This window comes from Mustela nivalis (genome assembly GCF_964662115.1).
Source record: "Mustela nivalis genome assembly, chromosome: 15".
Lineage (NCBI taxonomy): Eukaryota > Metazoa > Chordata > Mammalia > Carnivora > Mustelidae > Mustela > Mustela nivalis.
Window position 1 is genome coordinate 10,937,649 of NC_139034.1, and position 19,781 is coordinate 10,957,429.

The 19,781-nt window shown below is 39.0% G+C and overlaps 1 protein-coding gene across 1 annotated transcript in view; it reads right to left on the minus strand.

Annotated features, from left to right (window-relative positions):
- The window catches only part of ATP8A2 (ATPase phospholipid transporting 8A2), a gene marked incomplete at its 5' end in the record, with an annotated part of 618,696 nt that overhangs the window by 445,246 nt on the left and 153,669 nt on the right, over positions 1-19,781 (minus strand). Inside the window, 7 exons of the mRNA XM_082700943.1 lie at positions 4-81; positions 930-1,057; positions 5,944-6,109; positions 12,415-12,526; positions 13,825-13,952; positions 15,390-15,459; positions 17,502-17,575. Of these exons, the coding sequence (XP_082557069.1) occupies positions 4-81; positions 930-1,057; positions 5,944-6,109; positions 12,415-12,526; positions 13,825-13,952; positions 15,390-15,459; positions 17,502-17,575 (756 nt within the window). The remainder of the gene's footprint in view (positions 1-3; positions 82-929; positions 1,058-5,943; positions 6,110-12,414; positions 12,527-13,824; positions 13,953-15,389; positions 15,460-17,501; positions 17,576-19,781) is intronic.

Here is a 19,781-nt window from a genome sequence, read left to right on the forward strand (position 1 = left end):
CACCTGCCCAAGCTCTTCATTAAGGTTTGAGGTTCTGGCCATTGCAGGAGTGTCATTTCCTAGATAATACATGTCTGTGTCCTGAGAGAGAGAAGGGGTGGAGGATGCTTCAGAAAATATATACCATTATTCCTTCATTTAGACTAGTGCAGAAAAGAAGCTACAATAGATAATATTAGCGCTCAACATTAATTTGGAGGTAAAAGTACAGTAGCTAATAGTATAGAGAAACACTGTCCTAGAAGAAGAAAACATGCAATTATAGACAAAAGACTTAGTTTCGAGATGAGCATTGCATGACCTAGACTAACCCAGACTTCTGAGCTCAGCCAATACCTCCTTCATGGGATTGTTGCAAAGACCAAATAAAAATGCACATGAAAGAGCCCTGTCTACAAATATGGGCTCCTGAAGTCCAGTGCTTCATGGTATGGCAGTTTCTTTTTTAAAATTCCACCTCCACTCTTGCGACAGAATCCAAGGTTAGGGCCCCCATGACCTTTGACATGTAATGCACACTGAACTAGACACACCTGTGAGACCTTTCATGCAGCACTAATGAGACTGTAAAGGCAGGAGTGGCATTTGCAGCCATTTTGTGCCCACTCACCAGAAGGCATGCACCTGCTAAGCACTCTACCTCAATGATCTCACTTAATCCTCATAAGAACCCTTAGAATAAATAAGCACCAATGTCCTCCTGTTTCATAGACAAGAAGCTGAGGTGTCAGGTAACCATTCTTTGCCATCAGCAGCTCAGGGACAGCCTTGCCAGTTCTCTGGCCAGTTTAAACCCCAGACCCAATCCTAAATGAACTATTTTCGTCCTTTTCTGGGGGCTCAGGTGAAGGACTGATGCTCTGAGAGAGAGAAAATGGTGGCTGACATTGCTCCAGCAGCTCAGTTTTGGGCTCTGCTGTGATACTCACCCAGTTTATAAAAAGGGCTTGAGTGTATTTCACAACCTCAAGGGTCACCAACAGACTGATGGGAATAAGATTATTGTACAAGATGATGAATGTCAACAAATTATATCCGAAATTATCCGAGGTTGTGTCTGTGGACGAAAACCAGAGTACCTTTATCACTTTAGTTTGTCTCAGTCAGTTTCCTTTTACACTATTATTGTGGACTGTTTCTAAAAGGAGTTCACCAAAAAAATCTACTGACATATGCATGAATTTAGAGATTTGAGTTAAAACAGTTCTTGAGCACTTACTATGTGGCATGAACAGTGAAAACAAAGACTATTAAACCAACTCTCTTCTAATAAGGGGCTGGCTTCTAGCAGGAGGCTGTAGGGGAGGGCAGCGAGCAGGAGTGACAGGAGCAAGCATGCCCCTTCCTGAGCATGCAGCAGCTTACATCTACGGAGAAGGAGGTCATAGGGCTTTGCTGAAACCAGGAAGAAAGGTTTATTTTTATGGGAAGGCATGGTCACCAAAGGTCATCAGAAGAAGAGAGGCTTTACTCAAGTTTTGCCAGAAAGAGAGAAGACAGCTAACTAAAAAGGATGCAGAAGAGAAGATAGGCATGTCAAACGACTGTAAGGGATATGCACAACCTTACTAAGGTAAGAGCCCATCTGGGATATGCCAAAGAGTTTATAAGATGCATGAAGGTGTCAATGGTAGCAGGCAAAGAGAGGGAAGCTGGAAGGCTGGAGCTATTTATTGAAGATAACAGAAGAAAATCTTAACAGAAGGGGACCCCTAATGATGGATCAAGACCCCTAGGGGACAGACTCCAAAGCAGAGGTAGGGTCAGCTTAGACAGGAAGAGGAACCAGGAGAGAGAAGAGGTACAAGGTCTGTATCAAAAGACAAAAGTTCTTCTCCTGATGACCATGACACCCTAGTTGAAGGAAAGAGTAGTAAGAGCTTAACTTGGCAAGAGGTGAGGGAGGGTTGTTGCAGCAGGCTAACGGTTTGACTGGTATTAAAGATGCCTCTTGAGGGGAACTGGTATTTTAAGACAACAAAAGGCTGGGGTTGGAGATTAGTAACTTGTAAGGACTTCAAACCACAGTTGAGTTTTTCCCCCAGGAAATTAGTCACATGGTTGTGGTTTGCCTCAGTGTGCGAATTCTCATGGAGAGCTGTGACGGCAGGATAAGGGGGTGGTAAAGGGAGTGGCCAGAGCTGGTCAGTAGTTTCACCTTCCTACCATCCCTGCATTTTCTTCTCACCTACCAAGACTTCTGTTTTTCCTGCTGATTGCTTTTCTTTCTGACATGTTACTTTGCAACCTTCTTCTTTTTTTTTCCCAGTTCCTTTCTTTTGAATTAAATAGTTGCTAAATAGCATCTCCAAGTACCAATAGTTAACAAATGTTCCTGAGGTATAATCTGCTTAAGAATAAATATCTGTCAATTAGAATTATGTATTAAGAAATTTAAGATGTCAGGTTTGAATCCAGGCCAAAAACAGCTTTGAATGGTCATATCTATTATCAATAAGCAGAGCATATTCAGGGAAGAACCTATGTATAGAAGTTCATTCAGACAAACAAAAACAATCAAGTGGAGATGAGCAAGAACAGAATTTGATAGAAACTGAAGTAAGTCAAAGCGCCAACAGTGATGATGTCAATGTGAAGTCTGACGGCTTTAACAGAGCTACTCCAACTTTTCCATAAGAAAACAAAGCAGACAGTATTATGGGTGGGACACAAAGACTGTTCTTCCACCGTAAATCATGCAGATAGTACTGGAGTTTGATATTAGGCAATTTAAATGCCAGCTTCCACAAAGTCTGTATACCAAGATTGTGTCAATGCTGTTTATTTACCCAGATCGTGACATTTTGAAAATATATATGTACACAAAGTATCAGTCTTTATATTGGAAGCTAAACATATAACGTGGTCCAAATCCAAATTTTAAGAACCAAAATCAAGAGTTTTGATCCAACCTACAACTTGAGTTCCAGTCATATTTGTAAAGTGGCAACAATAGTTCTCCTGGGCATTTAAAAGTGTTTGATTTTTTTCTGCACAAGATAATTAGAAAAGGAAAAAAATGTTTTGATCAGTTCAACCAAAATATATTTAAAGAAAAGAATAACAAAAACTTCAAGCAAAGATTCCAAAGTTTTAAAATTCAAATTTTTTTGAAGTGTTTTGTCATTAAATTTTATTTTCTGGAATTGCTGTGTAAGGAGATTGACAGATCTCTCCAAAAAAAGGAGCAATAAAATTGAACAGAATTATCAAAAGCAAGCATTTAAAGTGCTTAGAAATTGATCACAGCACATGCAAAAAATTCAAAAGCATGTATTCAAAAAAAATCTATTTAATCTGAGTGGAAACCTTTGGCATTTAAGTCAGAAGCTATTTCCCTCTCCTTTCCCCTTGAGCCATGATGATTAAATTCTGTTCTGGGTGGGTGGTTGAGCTCACACCCCACCCCCTGTACCCCTAGCTCCATATTGCAGAAATTCTATCCCAGGATGAGGCAGGCTGGTACTCAAGAGTAAGGCAGGTTGTCAGGACAGGAACAGCCTGAGGAAGATGACATTATTTGGAACACAGCATGAAAAAAGCCATGCCGAGGGCACTGTCAAAAACAATAGAGATCCCAGTGGCTAATAATTAAGGAAGACAAATATCTCACAATGCTCATAGGGGAAAAAAAAAACCAGAAGACTAGCCAGAAATTAAACAGGGATACCTATGGGAGGAATGGCCTAAGAAACCTTGGTAAGATCACACTGAATCCTGGTGGCCAGAAGGTCATGTCCAAACATAAGGCTGCATCTGCTCAGGAGGGACCAGAGAGGGTACTTGCAAGCTACTAGACCCTGACTGAATGTTGCGGACTTTAAATTCCCAACACTGAAGGCATTCCACATGCCAGAGGTCAAAGAACCTCTGACTTATCACTGGCTAACCCTCTAAACTAGGAATCCAGGCTTAAAAATAAAAACAAGGAGACGAGTGATTGCTAAATAAGATTGGGTTTCTTTCTGTGGTGATGAAAATGTTCTAAAGTTAGGTAAGGGGTAAATGTCCACAATCTGTGAACATACAAAAACCACTATATACATTAAACTATATATTTTTAAATCATTAAAAACTCAAAACATGGGACTAAAGCTGAGCAGTAACAGCAGAGGCTGTATACTGCAGGAGAAAACAGACTTCACAGAATTTTTCCAGGCAAATCAGTAAACAGATTAAAAAAAACAAAAATCAAAAAAAGAAAAAAGAAAAAAACAGCAACAAGCCCCAGGACGAAGAGGAAACAGAATCCAGAATTGCCACAGCATATTACCTAAAGCGCCCATTTTCAACAACAACAAAAAAAATATGAAACATACAACGAAAAAGGAATAAAGCAATAGAAACTGCCTTTGAGGGGGACCCAAATGATGGACTAAAAACTTCAAAGAACTGTTAGAAGTATATTTAAAGAACTAAAAGAAACTGTTAAAAGAATTAAAAGAAAGTATGACAATAACTGTTTGATCAGAGAACATTGAGATAAAATAGAGAACCCAAGTAGAAATCCTTAAACTGAAAAGTATGATAACTGAAATGAAAAAAAAAAAAAAAAATGCCAGTGGAGTTGAAGAGTAGATGTGAGCTAGGAGAAGAGAGAAACAGACTAATCTCAATACAGATCAATAGAGATTGCCCAATCTCAAGAACAGAAAGAAAACAGAACAAGGAAAAATTAACAGAGCCTAAAGTCACATCATGTGGACCAACATGCACATAATGGAATTATCAGAAAGAGAAAGGAGTGAAGATGTGGCAGAAACAGTATCTGAATAAATGATAGCTGAAAACTTCCCAAATTTGATGAAATATATTACTGTATACATCCACAAAGCTCAACAACTCCCAAACAAAGTAAACTCAAAGTTATTGAAAACCAAGGACAATTCTGAAAGCAACAATAGAAAATGGTTCAGACATAAGAGAAAAGGTAAGATTAACAGCTGACTCCCCATCAGTACAATGGAGGCCAGAGGGGAGTAGGATAGCATAGGCAAAGTACTGAAAGGAAAAGAACATTAAGCAAGAACTCTACAAGAATCCTGTATCTTCAAAACTGTGCTTCAGAAACAAAGGAGAAATTAATATATTTCAAGATAAAAACAGAGAATTTGTTGCTATCCAATCTACCTTACATTCAGAAATACTAACAAATTCTCCAGGATAAAAGGAAATGATATCAAACAGGAATTAAACATAAAGGGTATCAGTAAATGTAATAACACAGGTACTTACAAAAGACAATTACATATTTTTATCCTTTCTTTTGGACTTAAAGAAGCACAGCAAAAATGATTATAAAAGGATATCATTGGACTTATACACAGATATAATATATATGCCAGCACAAAGGAATGAGAAGATAAAGCTACAAGAAGCAAAGAAATAACACAAGCTGGTAATTAAATCTACAGGAAGAAATGAAGAGCACTAGAAATAGTGAATAAGTAGATTCATGTAAAATAACTCTATAAGTACATTTATTTTCTTTTTGCTTAATCAACATTGGATAATATAAAGTAACAATTATAACACTGGATTGTTGGGTTGATAACACAGATTTAATATATATGATAATAGCACAAGGCAGGGCAAGAAATGAATCCATACTGGAGTAAAATTTCTGTATTTTACTGGAATTAAGTCAGTATTAATCTGAACCAAATGCTGATTCTCTAAGAGATTTATTATAATTCCTAGAGCAACTATTAAGAAAATAACTCAAAAAAGAGTTACAAATACAATCATTTGAATATAAAACAATCCCCACTTGTGTCCATCTTCATTTCATCACATGACTCCTAATCTTTCAAGAAGGTTGACCTTTTATAGAGTAGCCAAAAGAATGAAGGATGGCATGGACACCACATATAAACCACACTTGGAAGGGTTTTCCAAAGTAGTTTCATTCTACTTCAACAAGCACTCCCTACTGACACTTACCCATCTTCTTGATGTACCAGTTCTTTCCACCTTGGGACCCATTCCAGTACAGGGCCCCCACCGAGCTCACCAAGGCCATGACCAAGAGGATGCCAAACAACACCAGGATCTGCACATTAGTCACTTTCTCAACATTTGATCTTTTGAGAGGTGCTTTTGTGGAATTCTGTACAACAGCATTGAAAAATGAATAAGAGTCACAGAACAGGCACAGGGTTAAGGAGTGGGGAGAAAAGGAGGTAAGTTAAGCAAATTTAACAAATAAAAAGACTGTATTTTTGCCAAATAACCAATTAAAGTAATACGTGTGCCATTCTCCTGAATCAACAGCTAGTTTCAAATAAAGAACACATTTTGACTCCTCATGATTCAATCTGTACTTATGATTACATTTTAATATAAAATTAGCTACTTTTGCAATCTTAGAAAAAAGTTCTAAATCACTTAAAATCAGTTTAAAAGAAATCAGGAGGTCATTAATTTAAGAGAAACTTAAAGATTCTGTACCATAAAAATCTAGACTGAATCTTCAAATAATAGAGCTCTATAATTAATACACAAAGAACTATTTTTGAAGTATTTATTTTCCCCTGAAAATTGAGGAAAAAAAGACATACACAGACACATACACATCCAAAATGCAAAATAGGTATTGACATCAATAGGTGTCAAAATAAATGAATGGACAGAGTTCATTTGGAAAACTGAACAAGAAACAAGCAGGAAAGTCAGGAAAGCTCTAGTGGCCGTGAGAAATCTGAATGCAGTCTTGAGTCATAAACAGAATGTAGACAGGAAAGTAAAACAAAAGTGGAAAACAGCCTAGCCATCTATAAACATGCATGATCTGACTTCTCACTGCAGGTCGGGAAACCATCCCAGCTCAAACAGAAGCCAGTGTTGGCAAGTGAGTTCAGAAAGATTCGTTAAAGTCAGATTCAAGGACTCTTACACATAGGTGAAAATTTTGGAACTTTCAGTACTAGAAAATTCAATAGAACTATTTATACTAGACAATTATGCACTTGAAGCTAATTTACTAAAAATGTTCTGACTGTAATTGTGGCTGGAAAAATAATGGCTTCGCCAATGACATCCATGCTCTGATACCTGGACCCTGCCTGTAAATACATTATTTTATATGATAAATGGGGTTTTGCCTATGTGATTAAATTAAGAATATGACTGGGGCACCTGGATAGCTCAGTCAGTTGAGGGTCTGACTCTTGGTTTTTGGCTCCGGTCATGATCTCAGCATCCCAGGATCAAACCCTATGCCAGGCTCCATGCTCAGCATGGGGTTTGCTTGTCCCTCTCCCTCTGCTTCCTGCCCCCCAACCAAACTTTCTCTCACTTATTTAAAAAAAAAAAACAAAAACAACTTAAATTTTAAAAAATTAAGGATTTGACTTGAGGAAATTTTCTTGGATTATGCGAGTAGGTCCAATTTAACCACATGGGCCCTTAAAAACAGAAAATGAAGAGATCCTTTCCTGGCTACAGTCAGAGAGAAATGTGACCCCACAAGAATAGCCCAAGAAATGCAACACTGCCAACTTTGACAATGGAAAAGGGGGTCACAAGTCAAGAAATTTGGGCAGTGCTAGAAGCTGGAAAAGGCAAGGAACAGATTCTCCTCTAGAACCTCCTTGAAGTTTCCAGAAAGGAATGCTGCCCTGCAGGCATCATGACATAGAAAGGACCGTATCAGACTTCTGACCTACGGAACTTTAACATGACAACTTTGTGTTATTTTAAGCTACTAAATTTGTGCAATTTGTTATGGCAGCAATAGGAAACTAATACAGTAACCCAGAAGATGGTAATAATCCATTCCTGGAGGTGAGCAGAGCCTGGATTAGATCAGAAGCCAGAAAGTAGATAGGGGCAGATGGACACAGGAGCGTTAGTTAGTCTAAGGTCTCTCTCCAGGAGTCACAAGCTTGGTCTCTCTACTAGCAACATCTGTTTACAAAAATCAGGTGATCTGAAAGTTGAAAGGCATTAAATGGCCATAAAAATGGTGCCTTGTGCAAAACTTCAGTCAGCATTCTTCGCTATTCTCATCTCATCTAATCATTAAAGGAGCTAGGATGAAAAGGTCTCCAAAAATAAGAATATGAATAAAGCCACAACATAAAAATAAAATCAAATGAAAACAGAGAGAAATTCATCCCTAAATTCCCTAGAGAAGCTCATACAACAACATCACACAAATACTACGATCATGGCCTGGTTTTCTGCAGGGGTGAAGAGGTGGGAACTCAGTTTATTGGCAGTTTTGAAATGTTTCAGTATTTAAGAACTACAGCAACATCTTTCTTTATATTCTCTTTTCTTCCTTTCACTTCAGGTCTATGAATTATTTGTCCTTTACAGATTAAAAAAAAAGTCCTTTAAATTTCTAAATGGAAATCTATCAGTGACGGCTGACCCATAGATCAAATCCCATCCTCAGGTTGCTAGGAAAAACGTACCACCTCAGGTCTTACAGAAGAAGCCAACGGACTAGTTCCAAGACTGTCTACCTCAATCTTTTTAAAACTCCTGAATCTTATTATTTTTAACAAACATTCACTGGAGTACAGGGAGAAAAAAAATTTACAACAAGCATCATTTCTAGGACTCTGATAGTTCACTAGCTTCTGATCTTTTCCAGTGGTTCAGTCATGGCAGTCAACAGGGTTAAGAAAAATTATCTTTCATCCAATATAAGTGCCCAAAACATCACACACATTTTGTGGAAAGTCAAGCTCTGCCTACTCACTCCCATTCCCTGAACATTTCAACTTTCTTTCTTTTTTTTTTTTTTAATTTTTTTGATTTATTTTCAGCGTAACAGTATTCATGGTTTTTGCACCACATCCAGTGCTCCATGCAATCCGTGCCCTCTCTAATACCCACCACCTGGTTCCCCCAACCTCCCACCCACTCCCCGCCATTTCAAACCCCTCAGATTCTTTTTCAGAGTCCATAGTCTCTCATGGTTCACCTCCCCTTCCAATTTCCCTCAACTCCCTTCTCCTTTCTAACATTTCAACTTTCAATGAGGAGCTTTTAATGTTAAATTCTGACTAGCATTTTAAATTCTTCCATAAAATTCTTTGAAAATACTGCTGCTTTTGAGTAATGGAATTCTTGATAGAAATAAGCATCTTTCAATTAACATCTTTCATGAAGATGTTAAAAATTATGTGAATCTATACACATGTTAAAACAGAATTGTATAGCAAAAAAGTTATGTTTATTGTTTGTTAATTCAACAAAATTTAAATAGTGATAAAAATAATAAAAACTTGAATTAAGTGGCTATATATAATTCCAGAACCATCTCTATTAGTCACTTAGTTTTCTTAGAATGTTTTGCTATTACAAAAAAAAAAAAAAGAAAAAAAACTAGGAAACTAGTGCTAATAAATGTATTTAATAAAAATTTTACTTATAGTAGTTACAAATAAAAACCAAAATGTCAGAGTTTGAAAACATTTATAATTGACCTGAATTTAAACACTTTCTGCCCTCCTAAGAAAGTAGTCCATAGAGTAACTAGTGAGAACATGGACTCAGGAGCCAAACTGCCTAGGTTTGAATCCTAAATCTCTCTCTTTCTGAGTGGGTGTGTAACTTCGGTAACTACTTAGACACTGGGTCTCATTGTCCTCATCTAGAAAATGGGCACAATAATAGTATCTTCCTCATAGGGCCATTATGAGGAATAAATGAGTTAATACACGCAAATCGCTTAGAATTAATGCATGTTGGCACTAAGTATTTGCTGTAATTAAAGTGATGATACCTCTTTCCCCTTCAACTGATAGAAACAATAATATTGAAAATATTTCTGCATGTAACTATACTGAACTTGAAACAAGGTAACTCTGAAGGGAAGACACTGAGGTATGAGTTTATAGAATAAACAAAAAAGTAGAAGAACCCTAAGGCAATCGTGCTTCCCCTCTGTGGTCAAGCAGCACAAGCCCAGACAAAAAATGTTATTTCACAAACAAGATGACTTCCAGCTATAAGTGTTCTATTACATTCCTCTTGAAAGCTCATTATTTTTACTTGTTGTTTCAGTCCTAAAGGCACAGCAAGTCTAGTGCAGATGTTTCTGGGTCTTTCCATCATTCTGTACTAGAATAGTCAACACATAATAAGCCTTGCACAGGCCTATCACACGTAGGTGCAAGGAGAAGTGCCTATCTCACTCACAAGAGCAAACGTCATGAGGCAGCTTTGTGCACACCCTGCTAACTGAAAAGATGATGGGATCATTTTGGGATATAACTTGATTACCTCTTACACCTTAGCTACAAAGCTGCACTACCAATGTCACCCTGAAAAAAACAACTGGTATACCAGGAATCTTGGGGAGTGGTTAAATTTGTAATATGCACAATCTAAAAACAGGTGTTGGCACCCCACCTAAATTTGAGCTTCCTGAAGTCTTTGTCATCTCTGTCTCTTCATCATAAAAGCAGACATGATCTGCAGTTAGTAGAGCTCCAAGTGTTGGGTGCGGCTGCTGGGACTGGGCTAGGAAGTCAGAGGATACTTAATAGGTGGTAGAGCACTAAACCATTCATCAAGGTAAAGTCTTGACATACAGGCTGCTTAGAACCAACAAACTTTGAACTTTCTAGTCAGTTCTGAACCAGTGAGGACCTAGCAGGAAGGACAGATGAAACGCATCTCAGACACACTGAATAATCTTGATCCATCCAAGAGGTCCTCAGCATTCACCAAAATTTGTTCTCTCAGCCACCATGGATCTCCCATCCTCAGCACACACCCCCTGCAGCCATTCCAACACACCCTATCGTCCCAGGACCAAAACTTCTCCATGTCCTCATCCTCTTTTGGGAGCTTTTCTTACCCAGCTGAGGTTATCCTTCCCTGAATCCCCTCAAGCAGAGTGCTCCAGTGAAGACTCACGTGCCTTGGAATCTGAAGCCAACAGTACTTCTGACGCTTTCTGCTTCTAATGCCATGTTAAAACGCTCACTCGGGAAACTCATGCCATTTGGCTACATTGCCTTCTGCCTCTTGCTCAACAAACCCACTAACCTCTCAGCCATGTCCCTCACTCTCTAAAAAGGTGAGTGGTTGGCTTATGATATCCATCTTGGCCCCAGCCCTGCCATTATCATGTCTTTAAAAATCAGAGCATGGAACACCAGAAGTATTATCTCTCAGTCCTCAAATGGCCTCCCGGAGCTTTACCATTAGCTCCCTACTCCTATGGCTCACTCCCTGGTCTCTCCACCCCAGAAACTCTAAGACAAGTGCCCTACACACTGATCAGCCAGTTGAGTCTCTGAAGCCTTCTTATGTTCATCATCTCCCCCACTCCCTGTCACCCCATCTCCATTGTATCTCCCAGCTGGGGTAGAAATGGGAGTCTATCACCTCATCTGTTCTAATCAACATTTAACACTCTCTTCCTCCAACACCTGACCTCAAACAGTAGAGCAACACAAGAGCCCCGCCCCCCAACTCTCCCCAACAAAAATGGGTGTCTTGTATCTAGTCAACCAATGGCTCCAATCCTGGGTTGCCTGGCCTTTCTGTAGACACCCAAGGCCCTTTGTAATGACACATACTGCAGCTATTCACATTCTATCCAGTAACTCCATCTTACTCCTTAGTCTGTGCGGCTTCCAGAGGGTGAGCTTGGCATTTCACTATTGTGTCCACATGGCCTACTTCAAGACTTGGTGCATGGTGGTCACTAAATAGTTTTGAACTAAGAAATACAGTCAAACACATGCTTTGGGAGTGATACAAAAGAGCAGACAAGCTGAAAAACTGATTGTCATGAACAGCAACCATTAGCAAAATAAGATCCAAAAGATATCAAAGAAATAGAAGAAATGACACATTGGGACACTGATTTATACAGAATTTCAAAAGCTTTCTGGCCAAATACATCATAATACAAATGTGGGCAGCTGTAAATTCACATATATTTTGAAAATCATTAACAGGGAGGAAGAGCAAAATCACTTTAACTTAATTTTTTGGTGTATGAAGAATAAATATTAGTACAAAAATAACTGAATTTAAATTGCCAAGGATTCAATTAAAAGGACAATTTACTATTAAATCCTAATTTGTGGGGTGAGGAAGAGAAGTAGAGATAAAAGGAAGTGAGAATGAATCTCTGCTTAAGTCCAGAAGATAAAATGAAGTTAGAACTGACAGTTAGAACTGTCCCCCTAAATCCAGTAAAAACAAAGACCATTGGTATTTCAAGTAAGAGGTAACAAATATCTGATAGAATAATGGAAATCCCAGAAAAAGTACCCAAGGAACAAGAAATAAAATGTACTTCCTTTCTAAATTTAGGTTCACAGACAAATTTGAGCCCCGTAAATGCAACATCTGCATTTGCACTCTCTACTTCATAAAAATGGACAGAAAAAGCAAAGACTGAAATCAGCATTGTTTTTCAGCATAGAAATGTTTTACCTGCATGAGTTTGGTGTCGTGTCCAGTATAAACAACTATGCCAAAGACCCACTGAGTATTTCTAAGCTGTGTACCTCTTAATAAGATCTGGTCAGGCCCAAGGGGAACAGGGCTAAAAATAAGAAACAACATTTATATTTAATGATAGTTTGACAAATGAGCATGAGCTTTCCCCCTTAAACATAAACCCACAATTAATTAATTAATTCAGTAGTTTCTTTTAGTCAGATTTGAACTATTTCACTGAGACAGAGGGGCAATAAAAGTTACCACTCCCTTCATCTACAAAAAAAAAAAAAAGAAAAGAAAAAGACCCACAAAAATGTTTCATCCTATCCATTCATCACTACAAGAGAAAAATAAAAAATATATATGTATACATACCTGCATATGTATGTATATATGTGTGTATATGTATATAATGTGTGTGTGTATATATTTATATATAATTTTTCTTAAAAAATTTTAGAGGGAATTGTGTTCTCTTACAACCCAGGTATAAAACTCCACACCCAAAAAGAAAATTGCTAAAATAACCAGAAGCTTTGTCATGAGGAAACCCAGTTTATTTTATAGACTCTAAATCTAGAATATCAAAATTTGTCAAGGATGACTTAATGGTTAAATAAAAGGCTGAGTGATAATGTAGAAATTCAAAATGGTGAGCCTACTGAATGGCTCTGCATGCTAAAGGAAAACCAAGAAAGCAGTTGCAGCTGTCATCGTTATTTTGGGTTGATTCCCACAGTTAGGTCCTGCCCTTTGTGTCTGTTCAAAATACAAAGATGGGAAGCATCCGTAAGGAGCATGCAGATTAAAGATGGGTAGAAGGGAGAACTGCACCCCAACAGAATGACAAAAATGACTCTCCAACACTCAAACAAATGCCAAGAGGACAAAGACAATGGAATATAGACAACAGGGCAGTGAATATTCCAAAGGAAGAGTAATTACTGTTTCTTCCATTCAACTTTATAAAAGCAAATGCTATTTAGAAGAATGCTAGTCAAAAAAAAAAAGATGTTTCTCTAATAAATAGATTAGATCTCCTACACCTGAAAATGCCTCTCTTATGCTTTTCTGGACAATTTTATGCAGCCCAAACCACCTCTACTTCCTGGTGGGTAAGACACACAGAAAAACAGCCAGTGCCTTTAATCTCATTTCAGACCCTGGGGCTGTTTTCTTGACAAAAATAAGTTCCTTCCTTAAATTTAAGGGAAGAAAGTTTTATATTGACTGAAATTGTGCTTTAGGAAAGGCTCAGTCTCTCATATCTAAACTAAACATAAGAAATCTTAAGGTTTTAAAGTATTTTGAAGCCAAAAATATTTTACCAATTCCAGTAATTCTTAGTCCCACTTAAGAACAAAAAAATAAAATAAAAACTAAGAAAAGCAAAAGTGATACCTTTTGCCATCTATGTGCAAGTTTCCAGTGAAGTCATAGAGATGACGGTTAGGTCCCTCACATTCTATAGTTCCAGATAACTTCATCAATACTTCCCTTGTTTGCATGTCAGCAGTGTGACTCAGACCCTAAAATGTTAAACCAAAAGAGGAAACTGAATACAATCTTCTGGGTTTGGGGACAACATTCAGCATCCCCATTGTTAATCCGAAGGAAATAATGGATCTTCTAAAACAGGGTCGATGGGGAGGCTAACAAATCAAGCTACCAGCCCCTCAAGATAGACTTCCAGGCAGACTGTGTCATAGCAACCTAATGCAAAAGTTTCCAAAGAATTCAGCAAAGTGCAAAGTTAAGATTCTCCCATCGTGGGGAGCCTGGGTGGCTCAGTGGGTTAAAGCCTCTGCCTTCAGCTCAGGTCATGGTCTCAGGGTCCTGGGATAGAGCCCCACACAGGGCTCTCTGCTCAGCGGGTAGCCTGCTTCCTCCTCTCTCTCTCTCTGCCTGCCTCTCTGACTACTCGTGATCTGTCAAATAAATAAATAAATAAATAAATGAAAATGACATTTCTCCCATTGTGCTGGGAAAATCCATGTTCAAGGAACCACGTATTCAAGCCCCTTGCAGACAACACTTCATTAACTCTCCTTTAATACAAGTCATAAAAACAGAATAAAGCATTCTTTTAATATGTTATAGTAGTATTACATCTAGTACTCAGCAACTCTTCTTTAAAAACAAAAGACAAAAACAAAAACCTCACCAAAATCAAACATCGATGGTAGAAAAGAAAGACAGGTGGACAGAATTAATCAAATTCAACTTCATGCAACAGAAAATTTGAGCGTCAAATGCTTAAAATTTCTGTTACAGTAAAGACCATTTTTCATTCTAGAATTAAAATATATGGTAAGGGGGCGCCTGGGTAGCTCAGTGGGTTAAGCCTCTGCCTTCAGCTCAGGTCATGATTTCAGGGTCCTGGGAGCAAGTCCCATATTGGGCTCTCTGCTCAGTGGGGAGCCTGTTTCCCCCACCCCCCGCCTGCCTCTCTGTCTACTTGTGATCTCTCTCCGTCAAATAAATAAAGAAAATCTTAAAATAAAATATATGGTAAGAACAGCTTTAAGGCATAGAAGTTTTGTATCTAATATATTACTTTCTAGAATTAAATTCTCAGTTAAAACTACCATGTAAAGTAAGGTACCCAGAGTTTGTCTACTGTATCTCTCTATATAGATGACGCCCTTTCCACCACACACCTCAACCTCAGTTGACAGGATCTCTTTCCACCTACACTAACAGACATAGAGCTCAGACATAAATTAAGGCAAGATACCCTTCATGACCCATACTTGAATGAAGCTCACTTTTTCTAACCCTGCTGTCTCTTTCAAGGGCCTCCCTTCATTATAAAAGCCATGTTCTTTCCATGGGTTCCATTAGGGTTAAGGTAGAACCCTTTCGAGCAAGGCATTTTTCTCTAGAAAATACACTGACTAGTACAGTGGACCAAATTTGCAATTTGGGTCTCCTTAACAACACAGGTTCATAAAAGATTACTTTACCTGACGTATTTTAAGGTTCGTCTCCCCATCTAGATTAGCTGTTTCGACGTAACACATTGCCTGAGGTTCACTACAGAGAGAGAAATTTAAAAAGCCAAAGTTTAGTGAGATCCCCTCCACAAATTCACAGCTCATAAAGTCTGTACTGTGGAAACTGTGTCTGCTGACTGGCCCTTCAACCACTCTAGTAGTAATTGACCAGAAAGACACTCCTCCTTGAGGCTCAACACCAACACAAAGTTTTTTGCCCAATGATCCACCCTTATGGGCCCCACATAATGGATGGTTGACCCTAAGTAGCAGAGATAACTGAAGAGGAATGAGAAGAGGACTGGTGGGTTAAGGGAAACACAACATGTTCCAGCTGAGACCCCCACCACTGTGCTTGGATGACTCAAGTCTGAGACTCGGCCTGCTCCTGACCAAAAGACCCACCCTAGCCACAGCCAGTACAAACACATCTGCGGAAAAGCATCACAACCAGAATTCAGCAATCAAGACACAGGCTTGGCAAGCCCTTCCTTCCCTGTACCTCTTGCTATGTCAACAGGTAACATTTTAATCAAAACACCCAGTTTTAAGGACAGAACACTCGAAGAATAACAATAAGCATGGCAGAGGCGCCTGGGAGGCCCAGTGGGTTAAGTGTCTGCCTTCAGGTCCGGTCATGATTCCAGAGCCCTGGGATGGAATCTTATGTCAGGATCCCTGGTCAGCAGGGATCCTGCTTCTCCCTCTCCCTCTGCCCCTCCTCCTGCTTATGTTCTCTCTTTCTCCCTCAAATAAATTAAAAAAATCTTAAAAAGAAAAAACAATAAGCCTGGCAGATACTGTGTTCCTATTTCTATTCACAATGAGTGGGTCAGAAGAATGGAGTCTGCGACCCACTGGCTAAGTTAAAATCTCCTACTGCACCCCTTGTGGGCTGTGTGGACTTAGAAGTTGTTTCATCTGTTTCTGTTTTCTCATGCATAAAGAAGCAGGGATACCAAGGGTTTGGGGAAAGATTAAATGGGATAATGTACTCAGTTGTAAATGAGCAGAATGTACAGACTCAAACCGTAATGAGCACCCTAGAAACATGTCAGCTCAGACAAACCATCTCATATTAAAACCATGTTTTCCAAAGGTTACGGCAAAAACGCATACCCCAAACCATCAAGTGATCCACATTTCACTATTTCTCTTGTTACCAATCAATAGGAACAAACACAAGCCCTACCCTATGTATATGGTGCTCTTCTCTATGGGCCTGGGATCCCATTTTTAAACCTTTTATCTTGAGCAGAAAATTCAATGCTAATGCTTAGAATCCAATGTATGATCAAATCCAATAAAACAAACACTGTCTGCATTCAAAGAAAATGCCAACAATGCGAGCATCTAGGATTCCCTGCAGCACATAAACATAGGAAGTTCGAGTCTTATCATAGAATTAAACTTGAAACGCAAGAAAAGAAGTTTATTCATATCCTAATTGTAGCACTCCATCTTTGACGTATACTTTCATATATCAAGCCAAGGAAAAGTCAAGGACTGCATCGTCCATTATTCATGTCAGTTAGTGATTAGTGACACACTGCCAGCATGGAACTGCCTGGAGAGCATGGCCATGCACTTGGGCAGGAAGGGGACACAGTGTGGATGGATAAGGGGCAACAACAACCCCAGGTCATGTCTCTGCTGTGAACATGGCCTGGATCTCTGAGCAGCTCGAAAAGGAGGCCCTGGCCCCAGGGAAAGACTCCTGGCTTCCCACCAGGAGACTGGATCTCAAGCCTTACAGTCTGCGTGTTACTGACGGAATCACTCCACTGCTCTGGAGCACCTCCTATGAATGCGGAATAGCCCAGAACGGCTACGAAAGTAAAATGAATCGATATACCTAAGAGTTCTACAGAAATACAAGGGGATGAATGGGTGAAAGGAAATTTAGGATTAAGGTAGGAACAAAAGAAGGAAAATAACAAGTAACTGAAGAAGAGGCCAAAGAGAAAAGGCTAGTGCCTCTGGGGGTGGAAGGGAAAGGCTGGCTTGCGATTCCTATAGTCACCACTTAATGCTTTATTGTTCACGTTTATTTGAAACGATGTGCCCGCTCGCACACCTGACCTGGAGGACAGCAGGGCCATGTCTGCTGGGAGGTACTGCCCATTGACGACCTTCACAATGTCTCCCACTGCCACCTAGAAAACCAGGGACAAGGACAGAGAAGCATGAAAGACAGGAAAGCACAAACAGTCTTTAAGTTGGTTAAATATTTGAAGGAAAAATTACTATATAATTATGCCATAAAGCTTAAGACAGAACCCAAATTATTTTCCTTGACAAGAACAGAACAAAAATTTTTCAATACAAATGGTAATATTGCCTTTCTGCAGTGACAATGAATGAAAAAGAAAAAAACAAAAACAGAAAAGGACAGTAAGAGAAGAGTCAGAGCAACTATCAAGGTCTCATTTTCTTACAACTATTCCATCCACTTGTCAATGGCACTCTTGAACTCTGGGACAATCCTCCAGCTGTACACAGTAGGGGAGCATGGTTAAGTGCACAGCTCCAGAGCCAGCGTGATTGCAGGGCTCAGATCCCCGGGCTGGACTTCTTACTAGCCCTGAGTAACCCAGAGCAAGTTATGGAAACTCTGTGTGCATCAGTCTTCTCATTCATATATATAAAATGAGGTTGAGAGCACATATTTCATGGGGTTATTACAAGAATCAATGAGTTAACACACATAAATTTTCTCCATTTTACAAAAGGGGAAACTGAGGCTCAAAGAGAAATAACTGGATCAAGTCACACAGTCAGTGATTGTTAGACCCAAGATTCAAAACCTAGTAAACTGGCCAGTGATCTGATTACAAGGTAATAACTGAATTCACTGCAAACAGTGCATCTAAAGGTCCCCTGGAAACATACCACTTAAAACAAAGATTTGTATAGCCTCAAGAACTTCAACAAGAAAAAGAGTCACAGCCAAAGTCAGAGACCACGTAGGAAAACAGACTCGCCAGACACAAGACCCCAAGCTAAGGTAAAAGGCCTTAATCTACTGAACACAGGCACCATGCCCACGGGCTTATAAATCCTTTACATGATGTCACAGAAGCACCCAGCTAGGAGAATATGGGCTTTCAAGCCAGGCAGGCTAAGGTTCAGATCTGAACTTCCCAGACACGCTAACCTGGGATCTGGGGAAGTTCTTCACCTCTGTGAGCTCTAGGGTCCTCACTTATAAAATGGAGAAAGATTAACACTCACCCTGTAGGGCTGATGCAATGATTAAGTATGTATATGCAAGCACCTGGCCTGAAACAGGCATTATGCTAAGTGCTAGTTTCTATCAGCAGGAGTACAATCAATGGACACTATGTGTGTGAAAGTCAGACAGGTCACGATTCTCAGCATAAGAACAAAGGCTGTTCTCAGCACACATAAGTTCAAAAACTCAAAATGGGCACTATGCCTTACTTCTTATTCTAATACATGTTACTATTCTCCTAGAAATCAAGAATTTCAAACTGAATACTTCTGAAATACTTATGAAACTAATATTCATGAAAGACTCCTGGATCTTGCAAGCTAAGAGAATGGCACTGGCAGGTGCCTATATTTAACTCTTTATTAGGAAAAAGGGGAGTTTACTAAAAACATGTCTTAGTATTAGTTTTGAATTTGAACTATTAGTTTTGTATAGAACCACTACGAAGCATGTGGGGAAGTAAGGAACCAGGCTCAATGTACAGAGGGGGGTTAAAAGTTAAATTCCAGAACCACTGTAAATTTGAAGCTAGTATCAAGTTAAAGGCAAAAAAGTCATAGGCCTTTAAGTATATTCCACATTTCACAATAAAGGCAATATTAAAAAATAGGTGCCACAGAACTATTTTAACAACCAGCACTACAACAGCAAGGAATGCTTATGAAAATTGAAAATGTTTCTAAATGTAAAAAGTATTTTATGTGAATAGTTTAATTACATAGAAAAAAATCAGAAGAAGCTATTAGTTAAAACCTAGAAAGGAAAATCGGTCGTGTTTTCAAAAAAAACAAAAGGCGGTGGATTTTTCTCTTTGAAGTCAGTGGCAGGACAAGGGAAATTATGGCTTTCTCCCATCTTAGTTAATTAACTAAAGAAAGATTCATATCCCAGTAACGAAGTACTAAGAAATTCCATGCACATGAAAAACTACTTGGTTGGAAATGTGTTTGAAAATGGTCTTCTATTTTGTGGTTCTTATGCATGGTTGTCCCTTGACTGTGTGAAGTTTCCCAAATGAGAATTTCTAAGGTGAGAAAGAGCCCCTCTACGTGCCTGAATCCACCCTAGCCTCAAAGGATTTCTTAAGCTTCTTAATTTTGAAGAACAAGCTCAAAGACCTTCTCAAA